We start from the raw sequence: 27,227 nt of genomic DNA on the forward strand, positions 1-27,227 counted from the left end.
CCTAGTTGTATCAGTGTTGTCTAGTTGTAAATGGTAACCTAGTTGTATCAGTGTTGACTAGTTGTAAATGGTAACCTAGTTGTATCAGTCTAGTTGTATCAGTGTTGTGACTAGTTGTAACCTAGTTGTCAGTGTTCTAGTTGTAAATGGTAACCTCAGTGTTGTCTAGTTGTAAATGGTAACCTAGCTGTATCAGTGTTGTCTAGTTGTAAATGGTAACCTAGTTGTATCAGTGTTGTCTAGTTGTAACCTAGTTGTATCAGTGTTGCCTAGTTGTATCAGTGTTGTCTAGTTGTAAATGGTAACCTAGCTGTATCAGTGTTGTCTAGTTGTAAATGGTAACCTAGCTGTATCAGTGTTGTCTAGTTGTATCAGTGTTGTCTAGTTGTAACCTAGCTGTATCAGTGTTGTCTAGTTGTAAATGGTAACCTAGTTGTATCAGTGTTGTCTAGTTGTAAATGGTAACCTAGTTGTATCAGTGTTGTCTAGTTGTAAATGGTAACCTAGTTGTATCAGTGTTGTCTAGTTGTAAATGGTAACCTAGTTGTATCAGTGTTGTCTAGTTGTAAATGGTAACCTAGTTGTATCAGTGTTGTCTAGTTGTAAATGGTAACCTAGTTGTATCAGTGTTGTCTAGTTGTAAATGGTAACCTAGTTGTATCAGTGTTGTCTAGTTGTAACCTAGTTGTATCAGTGTTGTCTAGTTGTAAACCTAGCTGTATCAGTGTTGTCTAGTTGTAAATGGTAACCTAGCTGTCAGTGTTGTCAGTGTTGTAACCTAGCTCAGTTGTAAATGGTAACCTAGCTGTATCAGTGTTGTCTAGTTGTAAATGGTAACCTAGTTGTATCAGTGTTGTCTAGTTGTAACCTAGTTGTATCAGTGTTGTCTAGTTGTAAATGGTAACCTAGTTGTATCAGTGTTGTCTAGTTGTAACCTAGTTGTATCAGTGTTGTCTAGTTGTAACCTAGTTGTATCAGTGTTGTCTAGTTGTAACCTAGTTGTATCAGTGTTGTCTAGTTGTAACCTAGTTGTATCAGTGTTGTCTAGTTGTAACCTAGCTGTATCAGTGTTGACTAGTTGTAAATGGTAACCTAGTTGTATCAGTGTTGACTAGTTGTAAATGGTAACCTAGTTGTATCAGTGTTATCTGTATCAGTTAAATGGTAACCTAGTTGTAAATGGTAACCTAGCTGTATCAGTGTTGTCTAGTTGTAAATGGTAACCTAGTTGTATCAGTGTTGTCTAGTTGTAAATGGTAACCTAGCTGTATCAGTGTTGTCTAGTTGTAAATGGTAACCTAGTTGTATCAGTGTTGTCTAGTTGTAAATGGTAACCTAGTTGTATCAGTGTTGTCTAGTTGTAAATGGTAACCTAGTTGTATCAGTGTTGTCTAGTTGTAACCTAGTTGTATCAGTGTTGTCTGTAAATGGTAACCTAGTTGTATCAGTGTTGTCTAGTTGTAAATGGTAACCTAGTTGTATCAGTGTTGTCTAGTAAATGGTAACCTAGTTGTATCAGTGTTGTCTAGTTGTAACCTAGCTGTATCAGTGTTGACTAGTTGTAAATGGTAACCTAGTTGTATCAGTGTTGACTAGTTGTAAATGGTAACCTAGTTGTATCAGTGTTGACTAGTTGTAAATGGTAACCTAGTTGTATCAGTGTTGTCTAGTTGTAACCTAGCTGTATCAGTGTTGTCTAGTTGTAAATGGTAACCTAGTTGTATCAGTGTTGTCTAGTTGTAACCTAGCTGTATCAGTGTTGTCTAGTTGTAAATGGTAACCTAGTTGTATCAGTGTTGTCTAGTTGTAAATGGTAACCTAGCTGTATCAGTGTTGTCTAGTTGTAACCTAGTTGTATCAGTGTTGTCTAGTTGTAAATGGTAACCTAGCTGTATCAGTGCTGTCCTGGCTAGGTGCTGATATGTTTTAGATAAGAGGAGACGAGTTCTGTAGAGGTGGAAGGACAATAGCAGGTCAGTTACATGTTTAAACTGTAGATAGAATTTGTACCTAATTAAGGTTCCTGAAATACCACAGAGATACAGATACAATACATATTATAAACGATCAGCCCTGAATACTGATTGGCTGACAGCTGTGGCATATCAGACCGTATACCAAGGGTATGATAAAACATGTATTGCCACTGCTCTAATTACTTTGGCAACTCTCGGGAGGGTAAATGGGGGGTGTATCAGTGTGGTATATGGCCAATATACCACGTCTAAGGGCTGTATCCAGGCACTCCGCGTTGTGTCGTGCAGAAGAACCGCTCTTAGCCATGGTATATTGGCCGTATACCACAACCCCCTCGGGTCTTGTTGCTTAATAGTAATATTAGTGTTGTAATTCCTGTGTGGTCTGACTTGCTCTCTCAGGTAGCCTAGCGATTTACGAGCGTTGAGCCAGTAACCGAAAAAAGTCGCTGGTTTGAATCCCCGAGCCGGCAAGGTGGAAAAAAATCTGCTGTTCTTCCCGGTAGTTAGCCGACGACGTGGATTGAAGCAGCCCCCCCGACACCTCTCTGATTCAGAGGGTTAAATGAGGAAGACATTGTGCATTCCGTTCTGCAACTGACTAGATATCCCTGTTACAATGGGATGTGCAGGGCACTAAACGAGGGCATGGGGGATTCTGGTGAAGGCACTAAAAGAGGAGGGAAGGACTAGAATGAGAAGAGGATGAGAATACTGTTGGAGGGGAAGAGGAAGAGGAAGAGGAGGGGAAGAGGAAGAGGTGGAGGAGGGGAAGAGGAGGAGAATACGGAGAGGAGGGGAAGAGGAAGAGGAGGGGAATACTGAAGAGGAGGGGAAGAGGAGGAGGAGGGGAAGAGGAGGAGAATACTGTTGGAGGGGAAGGAAAGAGGAGGAGAATACTGTTGGAGGGGAAGAGGAGGAAAATACTGTTGGAGGGGAAGATGAGGGGAATACTGTTGGAGGGAAAGAGGAAGAGGAGGAGAATACTGTTGAAGAGGAGGAGAATACTGTTGGAGGGGAAGATGAGGGGAATACTGTTGGAGGGGAAGAGGAAGAGGAGGAGAATACTGTTGGAGGGGAAGAGGAGGAGAATACTGTTGAAGAGGAGGAGAATACTGTTGGAGGGGAAGATGAGGGGAATACTGTTGGAGGAGAAGGGTTGAGGAGGGGAATACTGTTGGAGGGGAAGAGGAAGAGGAGGATACTGTTGGAGGGGAAAGAGGAGGAAAATACTGTTGGAGGGGAAGAGGAAGAGGAGGAGAATACTGTTGGAGGGGAAGAGGAGGGGAATACTGTTGGAGGGGAAAGAGGAGGGGAATACTGTTGGAGGGGAAGAGGAAGAGGAGGAGAATACTGTTGGAGGGGAAGAGGAGGAAAATACTGTTGGGGAAGATGAGGAGAATACTGTTGGAGGGGAAGAGGAGGAAAATACTGTTGGAGGGGAAGATGAGGGGAATACTGTTGGAGGGAAGAGGAAAAGGAGGAGAATACTGTTGGAGGGGAAGAGGAAGAGGAGGGGAATACTGTTGGAGGGGAAGAGGAAGAGGAGGGGGAATACTGTTGGAGGGAAGAGGAGGAAAATACTGTTGGAGGGGAAGAGGAAGAGGAGGAGAATACTGTTGAAGAGGAGGAGAATACTGTTGGAGAGGAAGAGGAGGGGAATACTGTTGGAGGGGAAGATGAGGAGGGAATACTGTTGGAGGGAAGAGGAAGAGGAGGAGAATACTGTTGAAGAGGAGGAGAATACTGTTGGAGGAAGATGAGGGGAATACTGTTGGAGGGAAGAGGAGGAGAATAGGAGAGGAAAGAGGGGAATACTGTTGGAGGGGAAGATGAGGGGAATACTGTTGGAGGGGAAGATGAGGGGAATACTGTTGGAGGGGAAGATGAGGGGAATACTGTTGAAGAGGAGGAGAATACTGTTAGAGAGGAAGAGGAGGGGAATACTGTTGGAGGGAAAGAGGAGGAGAATACTGTTGGAGGGAAAGAGGGGAATACTGTTGGAGGGAAAGAGGAGGGGAATACTGTTGGAGGGAAAGAGGAGGGGAATACTGTTGGAGGGAAAGAGGAGGAGAATACTGTTGGAGGGGAAGAGGAGGAGAATACTGTTGGAGGGGAAGAGGAGGAGAATATTGTTGGAGGGAAAGAGGAGGAGAATACTGTTGGAGGGGAAGAGGAAGAGGAGGAGAATACTGTTGAAGAGGAGGAGAATACTGTTGGAGAGGAAGAGGAGGGGAATACTGTTGGAGGGGAAGAGAGGAAGAGGAGGAGAATACTGTTGGAGGGGAAGAGGAAGAGGAGGAGAATACTGTTGGAGGGGAAGAGGAAGAGGAGGAGAATACTGTTGGAGGGGAAGAGGAGGAGAATACTGTTGGAGAGGACGAGGAGGATGGGGAAGACGAGGAGGAGAACTAGCTGGAGATCAGGCTGAGTTCATTCTGCAAATAAAGAGAAAAGGACATTCATCTCCATGACAACAGCAGGGCTATAGACGGCCCGCGGAGAGAGAGCGCGTTACAACATTCTACGGCGTTGTACATCGCCAATAATATAACATTTGAAATGTCTGTATTCTTTTCAAACTTGGATTCGGCTATTTCAGCCACACCTGTTGCAGACCGGTGTATATAGTCGATCCATAGAGAGATTGTTTTACTGGTCTGGGGCTGTTTTTCATGGTTCAGGATAGGCCCCTTTAGTTCCAGTGAAGGGAAATCTTAACGCTACAACATACAATGTCATTCTAGACGATTATGTGCTTCTAACTTTGTGGCAACAGCATGAGAAAGCCCCGTACACAAAGTGAGGTCCATACAGAAATGGTTTGTCGAGATCGGTGTGGAAGAACTTGACTGGCCTGTACAGAGCCCTGACCTCAACCCCATCGAACACCGAATTGGAACGCCGACTTCGAGCCAGGGCTAATCGCCCAACATCAGTACCCGGCCTCACTAATGCTCTTGTGGCTGAATGGAAGCAAGTTCCCCTGCAGCAATGTTCCAATATCTAGTGGTAAGCCTTCCCAGGAGAGTGGAGGCTGTTATAGCAGCAATGTTCCAACATCTAGTGGAAAGCCTTCCCAGAAGAGTGGAGGCTGTTATAGCAGCAATGTTCCAACATCTAGTGGAAAGCCTTCCCAGAAGTGTGGAGGCTGTTATAGCAGCAAAGGGGGGACAAACTCCATATTAAAGCCCATGATTTTGGAACAGATGTTGGACGAGCAGGTGTCCATGCTGTTGGTCCTGTAGTGTAGTTAGCTAGCGTAGTGTATGTTTCCCAGTACTGTCCTTTGATTGTATTGGAATTGAGACCTACTCTATATAGCTAATCAGTGATCTCTTCACCATAACATAGGATATTGTTAGATCTAGGGAAAGTCTGACTCTCTGTGTTATGCTAGTCAGGTCCGCCAGCTCTCTCTCTCTCTATTTTGTGGGCAGTGTGCACATAGTCTGTTTTCTCTTGAGAGCCATGTCTGCCTACGGCGGCCTTTCTCAATAGCAAGGCTATGCTCACTGAGTCTGTATATAGTCCAAGCTTTCCTTAATTTTGGGTCAGTCACAGTGGTCAGGTATTCTGCCACTGTGTACTCTCTGTTTAGGGCCAAATATCATTCTGGTGTGCTCTGTTTGTTTGTTTGTTAATTCTTTCTTTTTTAATTCTTTCCAATGTGTCAAGTAATTATCTTTTTGGTTTCTCATGATTTGGTTGAGTCTAATTGTGTTGCTGTCCTGTTCTTTCTCCCCCTACTTCTCTCTCTCCCTGTCTCTCTCTCTCTCCTCCTCTCTCTCTCCTCCTCTGTCTCTCACTCTTTGTCTCTCTTTCTCCTCTCTCTCTCCTCCTTTCTCTGTCTCTCTCCTCCTACCTCTCTCTCCTCCTCTCTCTCTCTCCTCCTCTGTCTCTCACTCTTTGTCTCTCTTTCTCCTCTCTCTCTCCTCCTTTCTGTCTCTCTCCTACCTCTCTCTCCTCCTCTCTCTCTCTCCTTCTCCTCTCTCTCTCTCTCTCTCTCCCTGCCTCTCCTCCTCCTCTCTTTGTCTCTCTCATCCTCATCTCTCTCCTCCTCTCTTTGTCTCTCTTCTCCTACCTCTCTCCCTTCCTCCTCCTCCTCTCTCTCTCTCTCCCCCCAACAGGACTAACCTAGAGGCCCTTCAGAAGAAGCTAGAGGAGTTGGAACTTGATGAACAGCAGCGTAAACGCCTGGAGGCCTTTCTCACCCAGAAACAGAAGGTTGGAGAGCTGAAGGATCATGATATGGAAAAGATCTGTGAGCTGGGAGCCGGGAACGGAGGGGTTGTCTTCAAAGTTTCACACAGACCCTCAGGGCTCATCATGGCCAGGAAGGTGAACTAGAATTGTACTTTTAAATCCCAGCGTTTGATGAAGGCATTCTGCCTCCTTACTACCATCTTGATTGCATTTTGGAACAATAAGTTGTTCTGTCATGGAGAACCCTGTCTGGCTAGAAGAGAGGTGTTCATCAGACTGTTTTCCTTCTTTTCTGAGACCAGGCTGCCCTGTCTGTCTAGAAGACAGGTGTTCATCAGACTGTTTTCCTTCTTTTCTGAGACCAGGCTGCCCTGTCTGTCTAGAAGAGAGGTGTTCATCAGACTGTTTTCCTTCTTTTCTGAGACCAGGCTGCCCTGTCTGTCTAGAAGAGAGGTGTTCATCAGACTGTTTTCCTTCTTTTCTGAGACCAGGCTGCCCTGTCTGTCTAGAAGAGAGGTGTTCATCAGACTGTTTTCCTTCTTTTCTGAGACCAGGCTGCCCTGTCTGTCTAGAAGACAGGTGTTCATCAGACTATTTTCCTTCTTTTCTGAGACCAGGCTGCCCTGTCTGTCTAGAAGACAGGTGTTCATCAGACTATTTTCCTTCTTTTCTGAGACCAGGCTGCCCTGTCTGTCTAGAAGACAGGTGTTCATCAGACTATTTTCCTTCTTTTCTGAGACCAGGCTGCCCTGTCTGTCTAGAATATCCCAGTCTGTTGATTTGGAACTGTTTTCCTTCTTTTCTGAAGACCAGGCTGCCCTGTCTGATAGAAGAGAGGTGTTCTTCAGACTGTTTTCCTTCTTTTCTGAGACCAGGCTGGTGGACCAGACTGTCTAGAAGAGAGGTGTTCATCAGACTGTTTTCCTTCTTTTCTGAGACCAGGCTGCCCTGTCTGTCTAGAAGACAGGTGTTCATCAGACTATTTTCCTTCTTTTCTGAGACCAGGCTGCCCTGTCTGTCTTCTCCAATATCCCAGTCTGCCATTGATTTGGAATGGCATCATCTCTGTTTTTAGAAGCAGAGGTCACATAGAATATATCTTCCTACAATCTGGGATGATGTAAACAGAGAAGCCTTTTCCTCTTCCCCAGACTGTATGAGATACATATCAACGAGAGAGAAAGAGAGCTGGTGGACCAGACTGCGAGAGAGAATATTTGTTCATATACAGACACGTCCTATGTGTTTTAATCTAATATATGCACTGAGCTTGTCTGATGCTTTAAGCGCTCTCTTTCATAAAATAATCAAGACACCACAAATAATAAATGGATCACTAGTCACTTTAAATAATGCCACTTTAATAATGTTTTCATATCTTACATATCTTACATTACTCATATCACATGTATATACTGTATTTTATACCATCTATGTGCCAATAACATCTGCCTAACCATGGGTATGTGATCCATATATTTATATGTACATATTCTCATTCACCCCTTTAGATTTGTGTGTATAAGGTTGTTGTTGTGAAATTGTTAGATTACTTGCTAGATATTACTGACGGTCAGAACTAGAAGCATAACCATGTATGTGACCATTAACATCTGCTAGCCATGTGTATGTGACCAATAACATCTGCTAACCATGTGTATGTGACCAATAACATCTGCTAGCCATGTGTATGTGACCAATAACATCTGCTAGCCATGTGTATGTGACCAATAACATCTGCTAACCATGTGTATGTGACCAATAACATCTGCTAACCATGTGTATGTGACCAATAACATCTGCTAACCATGTGTATGTGACCAATAACATCTGCTAACCATGTGTATGTGACCAATAACATCTGCTGACCATGGGTATGTGTGACCATGTGTATGTGACCAATAACATCTGCTAACCATGGGTATGTGACCAATAACATCTGCTGACCATGTGTATGTGACCAATAACATCTGCTGACCATGGGTATGTGACCAATAACATCTGCTAACCATGTGTATGTGACCAATAACATCTGCTAACCATGGGTATGTGACCAATAACATCTGCTGACCATGTGTATGTGACCAATAAGATTTGATTTGACTTCAATAAATTGGTTATAACAAACACTGTGACAAGCAAAATGGCCGCAGAGGAAATGACAAACTCAAAACGAGGGGATGTTTACTGGTTGCTCAGGAGGTAAAGGGGAAGTCAGAAGTCTGGAATAACTGTGACTGTGTTCTGGAAATTAGTGGAGATGAAGAAGAAGAAGGAAGGGAGCACTGGGCCAACAGGTGCTGTTACCATGTGATGTTTCTGACCCTTTGGAACAATGTAAAACAACACCACATCCAATTTAGAATTATAGTAAAGCCTTTATTACAGCAAAGACTTAAAAACAGAAGCGCTCATTCGTGAATACAATTTCTGAAATGGAACGGTTTATTTATTGTTTACACTAATTATTCAAGCATAGCTTTATTTTAAATATACATTTTTTTATTTTTTATTTTATTTTACCAGGCAAGAACAAATTGTTATTTATAATGACGGCCTAGGAACAGTGGGTTAACTGCCTTGTTCAGGGGCAGAACGACAGATTTTTACCTCGTCAGCTAAGGCATTCGATCCAGCAACCTTTTCGGTTACTGGCCCAACGCTCTAACCACTAGGCTACCTGCTGGTTACTGGCCCAACGCTCTAACCACTAGGCTACCTGCTGGTTACTGGCCCAACGCTCTAACCACTAGGCTACCTGCTGGCCCAACACTCTAACCACTAGGCTGCCTGCTGGTTACTGTCCCAACGCTCTAACCACTAGGCTACCTGGTGGTTACTGACCCAACACTCTAACCACTAGGCTACCTGCTGGTTACTGGCCCAACACTCTAACCACTAGGCTACCTGCTGGTTACTAGTCCAACACTCTAACCACTAGGCTACCTGCTGGTTACTGACCCAACACTCTAACCACTAGGCTACCTGCTGGTCTAACCACTAGGGTCCAACTGGTCCAACGCTAACCACCACTAGGCTACCTGCTGGTTACTGGTCCAACGCTCTAACCACTAGGCTACCTGCTGGTTACTGGCCCAACACTCTAACCACTAGGCTACCTGCTGGTTACTGGTCCAACACTCTAACCACTAGGCTACCTGCTGGTTACTGACCCAACACTCTAACCACTAGGCTACCTGCTGGTTACTGACCCAACACTCTAACCACTAGGCTACCTGCTGGTTACTGACCCAACACTCTAACCACTAGGCTACCTGCTGGTTACTGGTCCAACACTCTAACCACTAGGCTACCTGCTGGTTACTGGTCCAACGCTCTAACCACTAGGCTACCTGCTGGTTACTGGCCCAACACTCTAACCACTAGGCTACCTGCTGGTTACTGACCCAACACTCTAACCACTAGGCTACCTGCTGGTTACTGACCCAACGCTCTAACCACTAGTCTACCTGCTGGTTACTAGTCCAACGCTCTAACCACTAGACTACCTGCTGGTTACTAGTCCAACGCTCTAACCACTAGACTACCTGCTGGTTACTAGTCCAACACTCTAACCACTAGGCTACCTGCTGGTTACTGACCCAACACTCTAACCACTAGACTACCTGCTGGTTACTAGTCCAACACTCTAACCACTAGGCTACCTGCTGGTTACTAGTCCAACGCTCTAACCACTAGGCTACCTGCTGGTTACTGACCCAACACTCTAACCACTAGGCTACCTGCTGGTTACTAGTCCAACGCTCTAACCACTAGACTACCTGCTACCTGCTGGTTACTAGTCCAACGCTCTAACCACTAGACTACCTGCTGGTTACTAGTCCAACGCTCTAACCACTAGGCTACCTGCTGGTTACTGGCCCAACGCTCTAACCACTAGGCTACCTGCTGGTTACTGTCCAACGCTCTAACCACTAGGCTACCTGCTGGTTACTGACCCAACACTCTAACCACTAGACTACCTGCTGGTTACTAGTCCAACGCTCTAACCACTAGACTACCTGCTGGTTACTAGTCCAACACTCTAACCACTAGACTACCTGCTGGTTACTAGTCCAACGCTCTAACCACTAGGCTACCTGCTGGTTACTGACCCAACACTCTAACCACTAGACTACCTGCTGGTTACTAGTCCAACGCTCTAACCACTAGACTACCCTGCCGCCCCTAGTGACATTACTTATTATTATAATGATGATCACAATAATAATAATAACAACAATAACAATATTAATAATAATACAACTAATGATGATAATACTAACAATAATAATAACAATAGTAATAGTAATAAGGAGATCAAGAAAAAGGAGAGTTATAAATATAATTTTTCTGTTAATTTGGAACAGTGTGAACAACACTAAATAAATGATGAATAATGCCAGAGAGGCTTTATAATAAATAAATACATTTAAAGTGTAAAGCCTTCATAGCAAAGATTTTTAACAACTGCTGAATTTGTGAAATTGTTTATCCAACATGTTGTGGAGGTGTGAGGCTTTGTGCTTACAGAATCAATCAGTAGGCTATTACAACATACACTCAAACAGGCAACTGTTGTCAATGTTATCACTAAGTACGCTCCTTGTCTCCTCTCTGTATTCCAGTTGATCCACCTGGAGATCAAGCCGGCCATCAGGAACCAGATCATCAGAGAGCTGCAGGTTCTGCATGAGTGTAACTCCCCCTACATTGTGGGCTTCTACGGGGCCTTCTACAGCGATGGAGAGATCAGCATCTGTATGGAACACATGGTACTACCACACTACACAATACTACACCATACTACCCTATACTACACCATACTACACTATACCACACCATACTGCACTATACTACACCATACTACACTATACTACGCCACACTGCGCAATACTACACCATACTACCCTATACTGCACCATACTGCACAATACTACACCACACTGCACTATACTGCACCATACTACACTATACTACACCATACTGCACCATCTACAGCGATGGAGAGATCAGCATCTGTGTGGAACACATGGTACTACTATACCTCACTATACTACACTATACTACACCCTACTACACCATACTACACCTTCTACAGCGATGGAGAGATCAGCATCATGGTACTACTATACCTCACTATACTACACTATACTACAACCTACTGCACCATACTACTCTATACTACACTATACTACACTACCCTGCACTATACTACACCTTATACAGCAATGGAGAGATCAGCATCTGTATGGAACACACGGTACTACTATACCTCACTATACTACACTATACTACACTATACTACAACCCACTACACCATACTACTCTATACTACTCTATACTACACTATACTACACTATACTACACTATACTGCACTATACTACACCATCTACAGCGATGGAGAGATCAGCATCTGTATGGAACACATGGTACTACTACACTACTATACTATACTATACTGCCCTACCCCATACTACACTATACTACACTACCCCATACTACACTATACTACACTACCCTGCACTATACTACACCATCTACATCGATGGAGAGATCAGCATCTGTATGGAACACATGGTACTACTATACCTCACTATACTACACCCTACTACACTATACTACACCATACTACACTATACTACACTATACTACACCTTCTACAGCGATGGAGAGATCAGCATCTGTATGGAACACATGGTACTACCACACTACACCGTACTACACCATACTACACCATACTACACTATACTACACTATACTATCACATACTGCACCATACCACACTATGCTGCACTATACTGCCATATACTACACTAGCCTATACTACAGCATACTACACCATACTACACTATGCCACCCTGTACTACACCATACTACACTATACTACCCTATACTACACCATACTACTCTATACTACACCTTACTACACTATAACATACTACACCGCGCTGTACTACACTATGCTGTGCCACACTATACTACACCGTGCTACACTATACTACACGACCCTATACTACACCATACCACACTACACTACACTGTACTACACCACTATACCACTATAATGCACATTCTACAGCGATTGAGATATTAGCATCTGTATGGAACACATGGTACTACCATACTACACCACTATACTACACTATACTACACCACTATACCACACCGATATACTACACCATACTACACTATACTACACTGCCCTGCACTATACTACACCATCTACAGCGATGGAGAGATCAGCATATGTATGGAACACATGGTACTACTACACTATACTACACCACTATACTACACCAATATACTACACCAATATAGTACACCATACTACACTATACTGCACTATACTACACTACCCTGCACTATACTACACCTACAGCGATGGAGAGATTAGCATCTGTATGGAACACATGGTACTACTACACTACTATACTATACTACACCATACTACACTACACCATATTATAGTATAGCACACCATACCACAACATACTACACTATGCAACACTGCAGTACCACATACTATACTATACCATACTACACTATACTATACTCCACTATGCCATACTACACCATACTGCACTACACTATACTACACCTTCTACAGCAATGGAGGGATCAGCATCTGTATGGAACACATGGTACTCCCATACTACACCACTATACTATACTACACTATACTACACTATACCACACTATACTGTACCAGACTACACAATACTATACCACGCAATACTATACCACGCTATACTACACTACACAATACTATACCACACTATACCACACTACACAATACTATACCACGCAACACAATACTATACCACGCTATACTACACTACACAATACTATACCACACTATACCACACTACACAATACTATACCACGCTATACTACACTACACAATACTATACCACACTATACCACACTACACAATACTATACCACGCTATACTACACTACACAATACTATACCACACTATACCACGCTACACTATACTATACCACACTACACAATACTATACCACACTATACTACACTACACAATACTATACCACACTATACCACACTACACAATACTATACCATGCTATACTACACTACACAATACTATACCACGCTATACTACACTACACAATACTATACCACACTATGCTACATTATACCACACTACACAATACTATACCACGCTATACTACACTACACAATACTATACCACACTATACGATCCTACACAATACTATACCACACTATGCTACACTATACCACACTATACCACACTACACAATACTATACCACGCTATACTACACTACACAATACTATACCACACTATACGATCCTACACAATACTATACCACACTATGCTACACTATACCACACTATACCACACTACACAATACTATACCATACTACACCAACTATGCTGCACTACACCATACTACACCATACTACGCTATAATCACACCATACCACACCATATTACGCTAACTATACCACACACACTATATTACACCATGCTACACTATACTACACTATACCATACTACACCATACTACACTATACTATACCACTCTATACTATACTATGCTGCAATAGGTTACACTCCACTCCACCCCCTTATATTACATTACACTATACCACACTATACTATACTACACCATTATACATCACAATACTACACTGCACTATACTACACCATACTACACTATAATACACCGCACCATACCACACTGTACTACCCTATACCATACTGCACTACACTACATTATACTACACTACACTACACTATTCTATACTGTACTACACCATACCACACTGTACTACCCTATTCCATACTGCACTACACTACACTACATTATACTACACTACACTATTCTATACTATACTACACCATACCACACTGTACTACCCTATACCATACTGCACTACACTACAGTACATTATACTACACTACCCTATACCATACTGCACTACACTACAGTACATTATACTACACTACACTACACTATTCTATACTATACTACACCATACCACACTGTACTACCCTATTCCATACTGCACTACACTACACTACACTATTCTATACTATACCACACTGTACTACCCTATACCATACTGCACTACACTACAGTACATTATACTACACTACACTACACTATTCTATACTATACCATACCACACTGCACTACCCTATACCATACTGCACTACACTACACTATACTACACTACACTATTCTATACTATACTACACCATACCACACTGTACTACCCTATTCCATACTGCACTACACTACCCTACATTATACTACACTATACTACACCATACCACACTGTACTACCCTAAACCATACTGCACTACACTACACTACATAATACTACACTATTCTATACTATACTACACTATACCACACTGTACTACCCTAAACCATACTGCACTACACTACATTACATTATACTACACTACACTATTCTATACTATACTACACCATACCACACTGTACTACCCTATACCATCCTGCACTACACTACATTATACTACACTACACTACACTATTCTATACTATACTACACCATACCACACTGTACTACCCTAAACCATACTGCACTACACTACATTATACTACACTACACTATTCTATACTATACTACACCATACCACACTGTACTACCCTATACCATACTTCACTACACTACATTATACTACACTACACTATGGATGGTAATCCATCTCTTATAGGATTAATTGACAACCCATCTCTTATGGGATTAATTGACAACCCATCTCTTATAGGATTAATTGACAACCCATCTTTTATGGGTTTAATTGACAACCCATCTCTTATGGGATTAATTGACAACCCATCTCTTATAGGATTAATTGACAACCCATCTCTTATGGGATTAATTGACAACCCATCTCTTATGGGATTAATTGACAACCCATCCTTTATGGGATTAATTGACAACCCATCCTTTATGGGATTAATTGGTAATCCAACCCATCCTTTATGGGATTAATTGGTAATCCATCCCTTTTTATGGGATTCATTGGTAATCCATCCCTTCTTATGGGATTCATTGGTAATCCATCCCTTTTTATGGGATTAATTGGTAATCCATCCCTTTTTATGGGATTAATTGGTAATCCATCCCTTTTTATGGGATTAATTGGTAATCCATCCCTTATGGGATTAATTGGTAATCCATCCCTTATGGTATGAATTGGTAATCCATCCCTTTTTATGGGATTAATTGGTAATCCATCCCTTTTTATGGGATTAATTGGTAATCCATCCCTTATGGGATTCATTGGTAATCCATCCCTTCTTATGGGATTCATTGGTAATCCATCCCTTCTTATGGGATTCATTGGTAATCCATCCCTTTTTATGGGATTCATTGGTAATCCATCCCTTTTTATGGGATTCATTGGTAATCCATCCCTTTTTATGGGATTAATTGGTAATCCATCCCTTTTTATGGGATTAATTGGCACATTAACAAACATTACAATAATTCACTATGGTAATTAAATGATATCTCTTCTTCTGGCGTTCTCTGCATTGAGCTTCACATAAAGAGTGAAAACAACACAATACATCAATAGTCAATAAGGTCCAAGCAATAATTACATCCCTAGAGCAGTGCAATAATACACACACATACACACATACACATATACTAACATACATACACATACATGCATACATACACACATATATACCCACATACATACATACATACACCCACCCACACACACACACACACACACATGCATACATACAGTGGGGCAAAAAGTATTTAGTCAGCCACCAATTGTGCAAGTTCTCCCACTTAAAAAGATAAGAGAGGCCTGTAATTTTCATCATAGGTACACTTCAACTATGACAGAGAAAATGAGGAAAACATTTCCAGAAAATCATTGTAGGATTTTTAATGAATTTATTTGCAAATTATGGTGGAAAATTTGGCAGGTAGTTCCTCTGTCCCCATCCATCTCTCTGTTCCTCTGTCCCCGTCCATCTCTCTGTTCCTCTGTCCCCGTCCATCTCTCTGTCCCCGCCCATCTCTCTGTTCCTCCGTCCATCTCTCTGTCCTCTGTCCCCTGTCCATCTCTCTGTCCCCGTCCATCTCTCTGTTCCTCTGTCCCCGTCCATCTCTCTGTCCCCGTCCATCTCTCTGTCCTCTGTCCCCGTCCATCTCTCTGTCCCCGTCCATCTCTCTGTTCCTCTGTCCCCGTCCATCTCTCTGTCTCTGTCCATCTCTCTGTCCCTCTGTCCCCGTCCATCTCTCTGTCCCCGTCCATCTCTCTGTTTCCTCTGTCCCCGTCCATCTCTCTGTCCCCGTCCATCGATCTGTTCCTCTGTCCCCGTCATTCTCTCTGTCCCTCTGTCCCCATCCATCTCTCTGTCTGCAGGACGGTGGTTCTCTGGATCAGTCTCTGAAGAAAGCAGGAAAGATACCAGAACAGATCCTGGGGAAAGTCAGCATCGCTGTGGGTACCTCAAACACATCTATGTCTATCAATTCAATTCAAGGGGCTTTATTGGCATGGGAAACATGTGTTAACATTGCCAAAGCAAGTGAGGTAGATAATATATAAAGTGAAATAAACAATAAAAATTAACAGTAAACATTACACATACAGAAGTTTCAAAACAATAAAGACATTACAAATGTCATATTATATATACAGTGTTTTAACAATATACAAATGGTAAAGGACACACGATAAAATAAATAAGCATAAATATGGGTTGTATTTACAATGGTGTTTGTTCTTCACTGGTTGCCCTTTTCTTGTGGCAACAGGTCACAAATCTTGCTGCTGTGATGTCACACTGTGGAATTTCACCCAGTAGATATGGGAGTTTATCAAAATGGGGTTTGTTTTCAAATTCTTTGTGGGTCTGTGTAATCTGAGGGAAATATGTCTCTCTAATATGGTCATACATTGGGCAGGAGGTTAGGAAGTGCAGCTCAGTTTCCACCTCATGTTGTGGGCAGTGAGCACATGGCCGCTCTTCTCTTGAGAGTTTCCTCGTCGTTTAGTTGGGTCTAACGATGTTGCTTTGTCTCTCTCTCATTTACTGAGCTAAAAATGTAAAATTACAACACAAAAAGGAATGCACGGGAGATTTCCAGGAAAGTATGTTTTGAACCATATCAATTGTACTGTATGCTGATGGTGTCTGCTGATGGTGTCTGTTGATGGTGTCTGCTGATGGTGCCTGCTGATGGTGTCTGCTGATGGTGTCTGTTGATGGTGTCTGCTGATGGTGCCTGCTGATGGTGTCTACTGATGGTGTCCGTTGATGGTGTCTGCTGATGGTGTCTACTGATGGTGTCTGCTGATGGTGTCTACAGATGGTGTCTGTTGATGGTGCCTGCTGATGGTGCCTGCTGATGGTGCCTACTGATGGTGTATGCTGATGGTTTCTGCTGATGGTGTCTGCTGATGGTGTCTGCCGATGGTGTCTAATGATGGTCTCTACTGATGGTGTCTGCTGATGGTGTCTGCTGATGGTGTATACTGATGGTCTCTACTGATGGTCTCTGCTGATGGGGTCTGCTGATGGGGTCTGCTGATGGTGTCTGCTGATGGTGTCTACTGATGGTGTCTGTTGATGGTGTCTACTGATGGTGTATGCTGATGGTGTCTACTGATGGCGTATGCTGATGGTGTCTACTGATGGTGTCTGCTGATGGTGTCTGCTGATGGTGTCTACTGATGGTGTATGCTGATGGTGTCTGCTGATGGTGTCTGCTGATGGTGTCTGCTGATGGTTTCTGCTGATGGTTTCTGCTGATGGTGCCTGCTGGTGGTCTCTACTGATGGTGCCTGCTGATGGTCTCTACTGATGGTGTATGCTGATGGTTTCTGCTGATGGTGTCTACTGATGGTGTCTACTGATGGTGTCTGTTGATGGTGTCTACTGATGGTGTCTGTTGATGGTGTCTACTGATGGTGTCTGTTGATGGTTTCTACTGATGGTGTCTGTTGATGGTGTCTGCTGATGGTGTCTGCTGATGGTGTCTGCTGATGGTGTCTGCTGATGGTGTCTGCTGATGGTGTATGCTGATGGTGTATGCAGATGGTGTGTACTGATGGTGTCTACTGATGGTGTATAATGATAGTGTGCGGATGGTGTATGCTGATGGTGTATGCAGATGGTGTATGCTGATGGTGTCTGCAGATGGTGTCTGCTGATGGTGTATGCTGATGGTGTATAATGATGGTGTCTGCGGATGGTGTATGCTGATGGTGTCTGCTGATGGTGTATGCTGATGGTGTCGGCAGATGGTGTGTGCTGATGGTTTCAGCCGATGGTGTCTGCCGATGGTGTATGCTGATGGTATCTGCTGATGGTGTCTGTCCCTCTGCTCCTCCAGGTGATTAAAGGCCTGTCCTACCTGAGAGAGAAACACAAGATCATGCATAGAGGTGAGACGGAGAAAGGAGAGAGGTTCAAAAGATATTCATTTATTTCAAAACTGCAGATTTATAGCTAATCATTCATATTGTCATTCATACTGTCTTGGTGATTAACACTGTGGACCATACTGTCTTGGTGTTTAACATTGTTGACCATACCATCTTGGTGTTTAACACTGTGGACCATACCGTCTTGGTGTTTAACATTGTTGACCATACCATCTTGGTGTTTAACACTGTGGACCATACCGTCTTGGTGTTTAACACAGTGGACCATACCATCTTGGTGATTAACACTGTTGACCATACCATCTTGGTGTTTAACACTGTGGACCATACCATCTTGGTGTTTGACACTGTGGACCATACCATCTTGGTGTTTGACACTGTGGACCATACCGTCTTGGTGTTTAACACAGTGTCTTGGTGTTTAACACTGTGGACCATACCATCTTGGTGTTTTTGGACCATACCATCTTGGTGATTAACACAGTGGACCATACTGTCTTGGTGTTTGACACTGTGGACCATACCATCTTGGTGTTTGACACTGTGGACCATCTTGGTGTTTAACACTGTGGACCATACCATCTTGGTGTTTAACACTGTGGACCATACCATCTTGGTGTTTAACACTGTGGACCATACCGTCTTGGTGTTTGACACTGTGGACCATACCGTCTTGGTGTTTGACACTGTGGACCGTACCGTCTTGGTGTTTAACACAGTGGACCATATCTTGGTGTTTAACACTGTTGACCATACCATCTTGGTGTTTAACACTGTGGACCATACCATCTTGGTGTTTGACACTGTGGACCATACCATCTTGGTGTTTGACACTGTGGACCATACCGTCTTGGTGTTTAACACTGTGGACCGTACCGTCTTGGTGTTTAACACTGTGGACCATACCGTCTTGGTGTTTGACACTGTGGACCATACTGTCTCTGTGCAGAAATTGAGCTGTATTGGGATTACTGGTCATGCTCTGAGTGGTTTGTGAACCATCCAATCACATTTGTTCAACAGGGAAATATTATTTTTTAAGGAGAAAACCTTCCACTGCTGGTCCTAGAGTGAAATAGCGCAGTCTGGTTCTGAGATTCTGGTTCAAATTCCAGTCGTACTCAGAAAAATAAATTAGCTTAAACTAGATTTTATTAAAACCACACTGCATAACAACGTGGATCACTATTGCTAGGTTACTTATATGATTATAAACATACTAAAACAATGCTCAAGTAAATTAATCAGTTTTCAACATTCCCTCATCTTGAACAGCGATCACTCACTATGCCACTTTGTTTACATACCCTACATTACTCATCTCATATGTATATTCTGTACTCAATACCATCTACTGTATCTTGTCTATGCCGTTCTGTACCATCACTCATTCATATATCTTTATGTACATATTCTTTATCCCTTACACTTGTGTGTATAAGGTAGTAGTTTTGGAATTGTTAGTTAGATTACTTGTTGGTTATTACTGCATTGTCGGAACTAGAAGCACAAGCATTTCGCTACACTCGCATTAACATCTGCTAACCATGTGTATGTGACAAATAAATTTGATTTCATTTGTTCCACACCACCTAGAAAACATATTGACTTGAACAAGGAAGACAGAAAATAAATGCTTAATAATTGTCACACCACCCTGTGATGAGAATGAAATTAGGGCGAGGACCATCATCCATCCCATCTGTTCTATCCAAATGGGATGCTAGATCTTCACTGAAAATGAGATCCATATTTGGGATTGGTAAAACAAAAGCCTGTACTGTACCATCAATGCTCCAGTTATGGTTAGCATTGTTAGCACTGTTAGCATTGTTAGCACTGTTAGCATTGTTAGCACTGTTAGCATTGTTAGCATTGTTAGCACTGTTAGCACTGTTAGCATTGTTAGCATTGTTAGCACTGTTAGCATTGTTAGCACTGTTAGCATTGTTAGCACTGTTAGCATTGTTAGCACTGTTAGCATTGCCCAAATGGTGATACCCTCCCTCTTGGAGGACATGAAAAGATAAGGTTTCCTGGGAAGAAACGCCTCTCTTTAGACTCAATGAATTATTAAAAATATTGAATTAGTTTCAGAAGCCACCTGCAGGATGAGCAGTACACCCTCCCCTCACTTGATGCTCTCCTCACAGTTTAGGGGAAGAGCTCTGTCTCTCCTTCAGTCCCTAGTGTTTCACATTGGTTCTATCACTCCATTTTTAAGACCCCCAGAGACGCTGGCAGAATGTACATTTACAGACAGGAAGTAATATGTACTGTGATGTACTAGTGACGTTAACATAGAGTATTTTATATTTACAGCTTTAAGTGTTCTCTGTACGGCCCACAATCCTCCTTGTTTTACACTGCCGTGAGTGGCATGTTAATGACAGATTGGTATCTCCAATACATTTTTGGTCTAAATTACTATACACTGTTCTCCGTCGAAATATCCTTTCAGGCGTCCTAAATACCGTGTGGAGTCACTATCGCCAAAACCTCTGAAGGAGAAAGACCAGAACAAAAGTCTAGGACATTTTTTGATTCAGGGTATCCAGACAAACTTCCACTGTATGAGTAAACTATTACATTCTCAATATTCCTAAAAACAAATGTCGTAAACAAATTTTCAAAAATAATTAACAACACGCTGTTGAAACCATTTTTTGATAATTGACTTTAACTCCCGATCATATTGGTAACTTCACTGCAGAGTTACCGGGTCAGAGAGTTAACCTTGGGGACGAATCCTGACCATACAGCAGGACCCAACCTGGTGGGATTTTTGTATTTAAGCAGGGAGCTCAAAGGGAGACCATAGTGTGTCCACCCCAATCCCTCTCCCGGAAGAGAAAATTAACATTTAGTTAGTTTTCACTATTGCTAAAACCTTAATCTGCAACGAAAAGGTTTTAATTACAGTGTGTTGAGTTTTAATCAACGTTTTACTGTATATACTATTACTAATCTCTGTTGGCCATCTCTCACTATTTGCCTCACACTCATTAATGTTTATTAGTTTGAGATTAATATCTAATGAGGCCATAATTGTACATTTCATCACCAGATAAAAACGTTCACCAAAATTTAAAAAACGTACCGCATCGATTGACCTTAACGCTTTCTACGTTGTTTCCTAATTTTGTCCAGCGGGCGCTAGTAACGTCTTGGGCTTTTGTTCTGTTAGCTGTAGTCGCTACTGCAAGTGGAACATAGAAATCAACTCTTTGACCCACAGAGGTGGAGGTGCTGTGATGCAGAACCATTTTGGTTGCTTACACTAATTGGCATGGTGGCATTTCTCTAAATATTTACTCCAGTACATGACTGGTCTGTTCCTCCGTGGTTCTAGATTTAATCCAGTACATGACTGGTCTGTTCCTCCGTGGTTCTAGATTTACTCCAGTACATGACTGGTCTGTCCCTCCGTGGTTCTAGATTTACTCCAGTACATGACTGGTCTGTCCCTCCGTGGTTCTAGATTTACTCCAGTACATGACTGGTCTGTCCCTCCGTGGTTCTAGATTTACTGCAGTACATGACTGGTCTGTCCCTCCGTGGTTCTAGATTTACTCCAGTACATGACTGGTCTGTCCCTCCGTGGTTCTAGATTTACCCCAGTACATGACTGGTCTGTCCCTCCGTGGTTCTAGATTTACTCCAGTACATGACTGGTCTGTCCCTCCGTGGTTCTAGATTTACCCCAGTACATGACTGGTCTGTCCCTCTGTGGTTCTAGATTTACTAGGGAGCAAACTGGAACAGACTCTCTTAAATGTTTCATGCCTCTTTCTTGCTCATCCTCTCCCTGTCTCCCTCTCTGCCTGTCTCCCCCTCTCCCTGTCTCCCCTCTCCCTGTCTCCCCCTCTGCCTGTCTAGTTTGCCTAATATCTCCCCCTCTGCCTGTCTCCCCCTGCCTAATTGCCTGTCTCCCTCTCTGCATGTCTCCCTCTCTGCCTGTCTCCCTCACTGCCTGTCTCCCTCACTGCCTGTCTCCCTCTCTGCCTGTCTCCCTCTCTGCCTGTCTCCCTCACGCCAGATGCCTGTCTCCCTCACTTCCTGTCTCCCTCTCTCCCTGTCTCCCTCACTGCCTGTCTCCCTGTCTCCCTCTCTGCCTGTCTCCCTCTCTGCCTGTCTCCCTCTTTGTCTCCCTCTCTGCCTGTCTCCCTCTCTGCCTGTCTCCCTCTCTGCCTGTCTCCCTCTCTGCCTGTCTTCTGCCTGTCTCCCTCTCTGCCTGTCTCCCTCTCTGCCTCCCTAGCTGCCTGTCTCCCTCACTGCCTGTGGAACTGCCTGTCTGCCTTCTCCCCTCTGCCTGTCTCCCCCTCTGCCTGTCTGACTGCCTGTCTCCCCACTTTTGCCTGTCTCCCCCTCTGCCTGTCTCCCTCTCTGCCTGTCTCCCTCTCTGCCTGTCTCCCTCTCTGCCTGTCTCCCTCTCTGCCTGTCTCCCTCGCTGCCTGTCTCCCTCTCTGCCTGTCTCCCTCTCTGCCTGTCTCCCTCTCTGCCTGTCTCCCTCTCTGCCTGTCTCCTCTCTGCCTGTCTCCCCCTCTGCCTGTCTCCCCATCTGCCTGTCTCCCCATCTGCCTGTCTCTGCCTGTCTCCCCTGCCTGTCTCCCTCTCTGCCTGTCTCCCCCTCTGCCTGTCTGCCTGTCTGCCTGTCTCCCCCTCTGCCTGTCTCCCCCTCTGCCTGTCTCCCCCTCTGCCTGTCTCCCCCTCTGCCTGTCTACTGCCTGTCTCCCTCACTGCCTGTCTCCCTCACTGCCTGTCTCCCTCACTGCCTGTCTCCCTCACTGCCTGTCTCCCTCACTGCCTGTCTCCCTCACTGCCTGTCTCCCTCACTGCCTGTCTCCCTGTCTCCCTCTCTGCCTGTCTCCCTCTCTGCCTGTCTCCTCTCTGCCTGTCTCCCTCGCTGCCTGTCTCCCTCTCTGCCTGTCTCCCTCTCTGCCTGTCTCCCTCTCTGCCTGTCTCCCTCTCTGCCTGTCTCCCTCTCTGCCTGTCTCCCTCTCTGCCTGTCTCCCCCTCTGCCTGTCTCCCCATCTGCCTGTCTCCCCATCTGCCTGTCTCCTCACTGCCTGTCTCCCTACTGCCTGTCTCCCTACTGCCTGTCTCCCTCTCTGCCTGTCTCCCCCTCTGCCTGTCTGCCTGTCTCCCCCTCTGCCTGTCTCCCCCTCTGCCTGTCTCCCCCTCTGCCTGTCTCCCCCTCTGCCTGTCTCCCCCTCTGCCTGTCTCCCCACTGCCTGTCTCCCCCACTGCCTGTCTCCCTACTGCCTGTCTCCCTCACTGCCTGTCTCCCTCACTGCCTGTCTCCCTCACTGCCTGTCTCCTAACTGCCTGTCTCCCTCACTGCCTGTCTCCCTCACTGCCTGTCTCCCTGTCTCCCTCTCTGCCTGTCTCCCTCCTGCCTGTCTCCCTCACTGCCTGTCTCCCTCTGCCTGTCTCCCCCTCTGCCTGTCTCCCCCTCTGCCTGTCTGCCTGTCTCCCTCTGCCTGTCTCCCCCTCTGCCTGTCTCCCCCCTCTGCCTGTCTCCCCCTCTGCCTGTCTCCCCCTCTGCCTGTCTCCCCCACTGCCTGTCTCCCTCACTGCCTGTCTCCCTCACTGCCTGTCTCCCTCACTGCCTGTCTCCCTCACTGCCTGTCTCCCTCTCTGCCTGTCTCCCCCTCTGCCTGTCTGCCTGTCTCCCCCTCTGCCTGTCTCCCCCTCTGCCTGTCTCCCCCTCTGCCTGTCTCCCCCTCTGCCTGTCTCCCCCTCTGCCTGTCTCCCCCACTGCCCTCCCCCACTGCCTGTCTCCCTCACTGCCTGTCTCCCTCACTGCCTGTCTCCCTCACTGCCTGTCTCCCTCACTGCCTGTCTCCCTCTCTGCCTGTCTCCCTCACTGCCTGTCTCCCTCACTGCCTGTCTCCCTGTCTCCCTCTCTGCCTGTCTCCCTCACTGCCTGTCTCCCTCACTGCCTGTCTCCCTCACTGCCTGTCTCCTCTCTGCCTGTCTCCCCCTCTGCCTGTCTGCCTGTCTCCCTCTCTGCCTGTCTCCCCCTCTGCCTGTCTCCCCCTCTGCCTGTCTCCCCCTCTGCCTGTCTCCCCCTCTGCCTGTCTCCCCCACTGCCTGTCTCCCTCACTGCCTGTCTCCCTCACTGCCTGTCTCCCTCACTGCCTGTCTCCCCCTCTGCCTGTCTCCCTCTCTGCCTGTCTCCCTCACTGCCTGTCTCCCTCTCTGCCTGTCTCCCTCTCTGCCTGTCTCCCTCTCTCCCTCTCTGCCTGTCTCCCTCTCTGCCTGTCTCCCTCTCTGCCTGTCTCCCTCTCTGCCTGTCTCCCTCTCTGCCTGTCTCCCTCACTGCCTGTCTCCCCATCTGCCTGTCTCCCCTCACTGCCTGTCTCCCTCACTGCCTGTCTCCCTCTCTGCCTCACTGCCTGTCTCCCTCACTGCCTGTCTCCCTCACTGCCTGTCTCCCTCTCTGCCTGTCTCCCTCTCTCTGCCTGTCTCCCTCTCTGCCTGTCTCCCCTCTGCCTGTCTCCCCCTCTGCCTGTCTCCCCTCTGCCTGTCTCCCCCTCTGCCTGTCTCCCCATCTGCCTGTCTCCCCATCTGCCTGTCTCCCTCACTGCCTGTCTCCCTCACTGCCTGTCTCCCTCTCTGCCTGTCTCCCCCTCTGCCTGTCTGCCTGTCTCCCTCTCTGCCTGTCTCCCCCTCTGCCTGTCTCCCTCGCTGCCTGTCTCCCCTCTGCCTGTCTCCCCCTCTGCCTGTCTCCCCCTCTGCCTGTCTCCCCCTCTGCCTGTCTCCCCCTCTGCCTGTCTCCCCCTGCCTGTCTCCCTCACTGCCTGTCTCCCTCACTGCCTGTCTCCCTCACTGCCTGTCTCCCTCACTGCCTGTCTCCCTCTCTGCCTGTCTCCCTGTCTCCCTCTCTGCCTGTCTCCCTCTCTGCCTGTCTCCCTCTCTGCCTGTCTCCCTCTCTGCCTGTCTCCCTCTCTGCCTGTCTCCCTCTCTGCCTGTCTCCCTCTCTGCCTGTCTCCCTCTCTGCCTGTCTCCCCTCTGCCTGTCTGCCTGTCTCCCCCTCTGCCTGTCTCCCCCTCTGCCTGTCTCCCTCTCTGCCTGTCTCCCTCTCTGCCTGTCTCCCCTCTGCCTGTCTCCCTCTCTGCCTGTCTCCCCTCTGCCTGTCTCCCCTCTGCCTGTCTCCCCCTCTGCCTGTCTCCCCCTCTGCCTGTCTCCCCCTCTGCCTGTCTCCCTCTCTGCCTGTCTCTCTCTCAGATGTGAAGCCATCTAACATCCTGGTTAACTCCCGTGGTGAGATCAAGCTGTGTGACTTTGGAGTGAGCGGTCAGCTCATCGACTCCATGGCCAACTCCTTTGTGGGAACCCGCTCCTACATGTCTGTAAGTTACTACAGTAGCCGACCTATAGTTCTCTCCTGCTACTCTGTCTGTCTCCTCAGCTACTGTTCAGCCTTATTTGTACCCTACACAGTAAAACTCAGCAAAAAAAGAAACATCCTCTCACTGTCAACTGTGTTTATTTTCAGCAAAACTTAACATGTGTAAATATTTGTTTGAGAATAACAAGATTCAACAACTGAGACATAAACTGAACAAGTTCCACAGACATGTGACTAACAGAAATTGAATAATGTGTCCCTGAACAAAGGGGGGGGAACAAACTCAAAAGTAACAGTCAGTATCTGGTGTGGCCACCAGCTGCAATAAGTATTGCAGTGCATCTCCTCCTCATGGACTGCACCAGATTTGCCAGTTGTTGCTGTGAGATGTTACCCCACTCTTCCACCAAGGCACCTGTAAGTTCCCGGACATTTCTGAGGGGAATGACCCTAGCCCTCACCCTCCGAAACAACAGGTCCCAGACATTCCTGTCTTGCAGGAAATCACACACAGAATGAGCAGTATGGCTGGTGGCATTGTCATGCTGGAGGGTGATGTCAGGATGAGCCTGAGGGAAGGGTACCACATGAGGGAGGGTCATGTCTTCCCTGTAACGCACAGCGTTGAGATTGCCTGCAATGACAACAAGCTGAGTACGATGATGCTGTTTCACACCACCCCAGACCATGACGGACCCTCCACCTCCAAATCGATCCTGCTCCAGAGTACAGGCCTCGTGTAACGCTCATTCCTTCAACGATGAGCGCGAATCCGACCATCGACCCCTGGTGAGACTAAACCGCGACTCGTTAGTGAAGAGCACTTTTTGCCAGGCCTGTCTGTGCGTTCCTGGTGTAACTCGGGCAGTTGTTGCCATCCTGTACCTGTCACACAGGTGTGATGTTCGGATGTACCGATCCTGTGCAGGTGTTACACGTGTTCTGCCACTGCGAGGACAATCAGATGTCTGTCCTGTCTCCCTGTAGCGCTGCAATTTATTGCCTTGGCCACATCTGCTGTCCTCGTGTCTCCTTGCAGCATGCCTAAGGCACGTTGACACAGATGAGCAGGGAACCTGGGCATCTTTCTTTTGGTGTTTTTCAGAGTCTGTAGAAAGGCCTCTTTCAGGTCCTAAGTTTTCATAACTGTGACCTTAATTGCCTACCGTCTGTAAACTGTTAGTGTCTTAACGACCGTTCCACAGGTACATGTTCATTAATTGTTTATGGTTCATTGAACAAG

General features: G+C 45.6%; 1 protein-coding gene across 3 annotated transcripts in view; it reads left to right on the plus strand.

Moving 5' to 3' along the window:
• Positions 1–27,227, plus strand: part of map2k1 (mitogen-activated protein kinase kinase 1) — a 63,679-nt gene that overhangs the window by 9,078 nt on the left and 27,374 nt on the right. For 2 of the 3 annotated variants that reach the window (XM_042301500.1, XM_042301738.1), the window contains exons 1-3: positions 11,132–11,883; positions 16,600–16,677; positions 25,861–25,985. In XM_042301500.1, coding sequence (XP_042157434.1) covers positions 11,286–11,883; positions 16,600–16,677; positions 25,861–25,985 — 801 coding nt within the window. In that variant the 5' untranslated portion in view covers positions 11,132–11,285. Of the gene's footprint in view, positions 1–6,106; positions 6,318–10,810; positions 10,958–11,131; positions 11,884–16,599; positions 16,678–18,575; positions 18,628–25,860; positions 25,986–27,227 lie in introns of those variants that run through there. The other variant, XM_042302090.1, reaches the window with a different exon arrangement.

This window comes from Oncorhynchus tshawytscha, linkage group LG01 (assembly GCF_018296145.1).
Source record: "Oncorhynchus tshawytscha isolate Ot180627B linkage group LG01, Otsh_v2.0, whole genome shotgun sequence".
In the NCBI taxonomy this organism is placed as follows: Eukaryota; Metazoa; Chordata; class Actinopteri; order Salmoniformes; family Salmonidae; genus Oncorhynchus; species Oncorhynchus tshawytscha.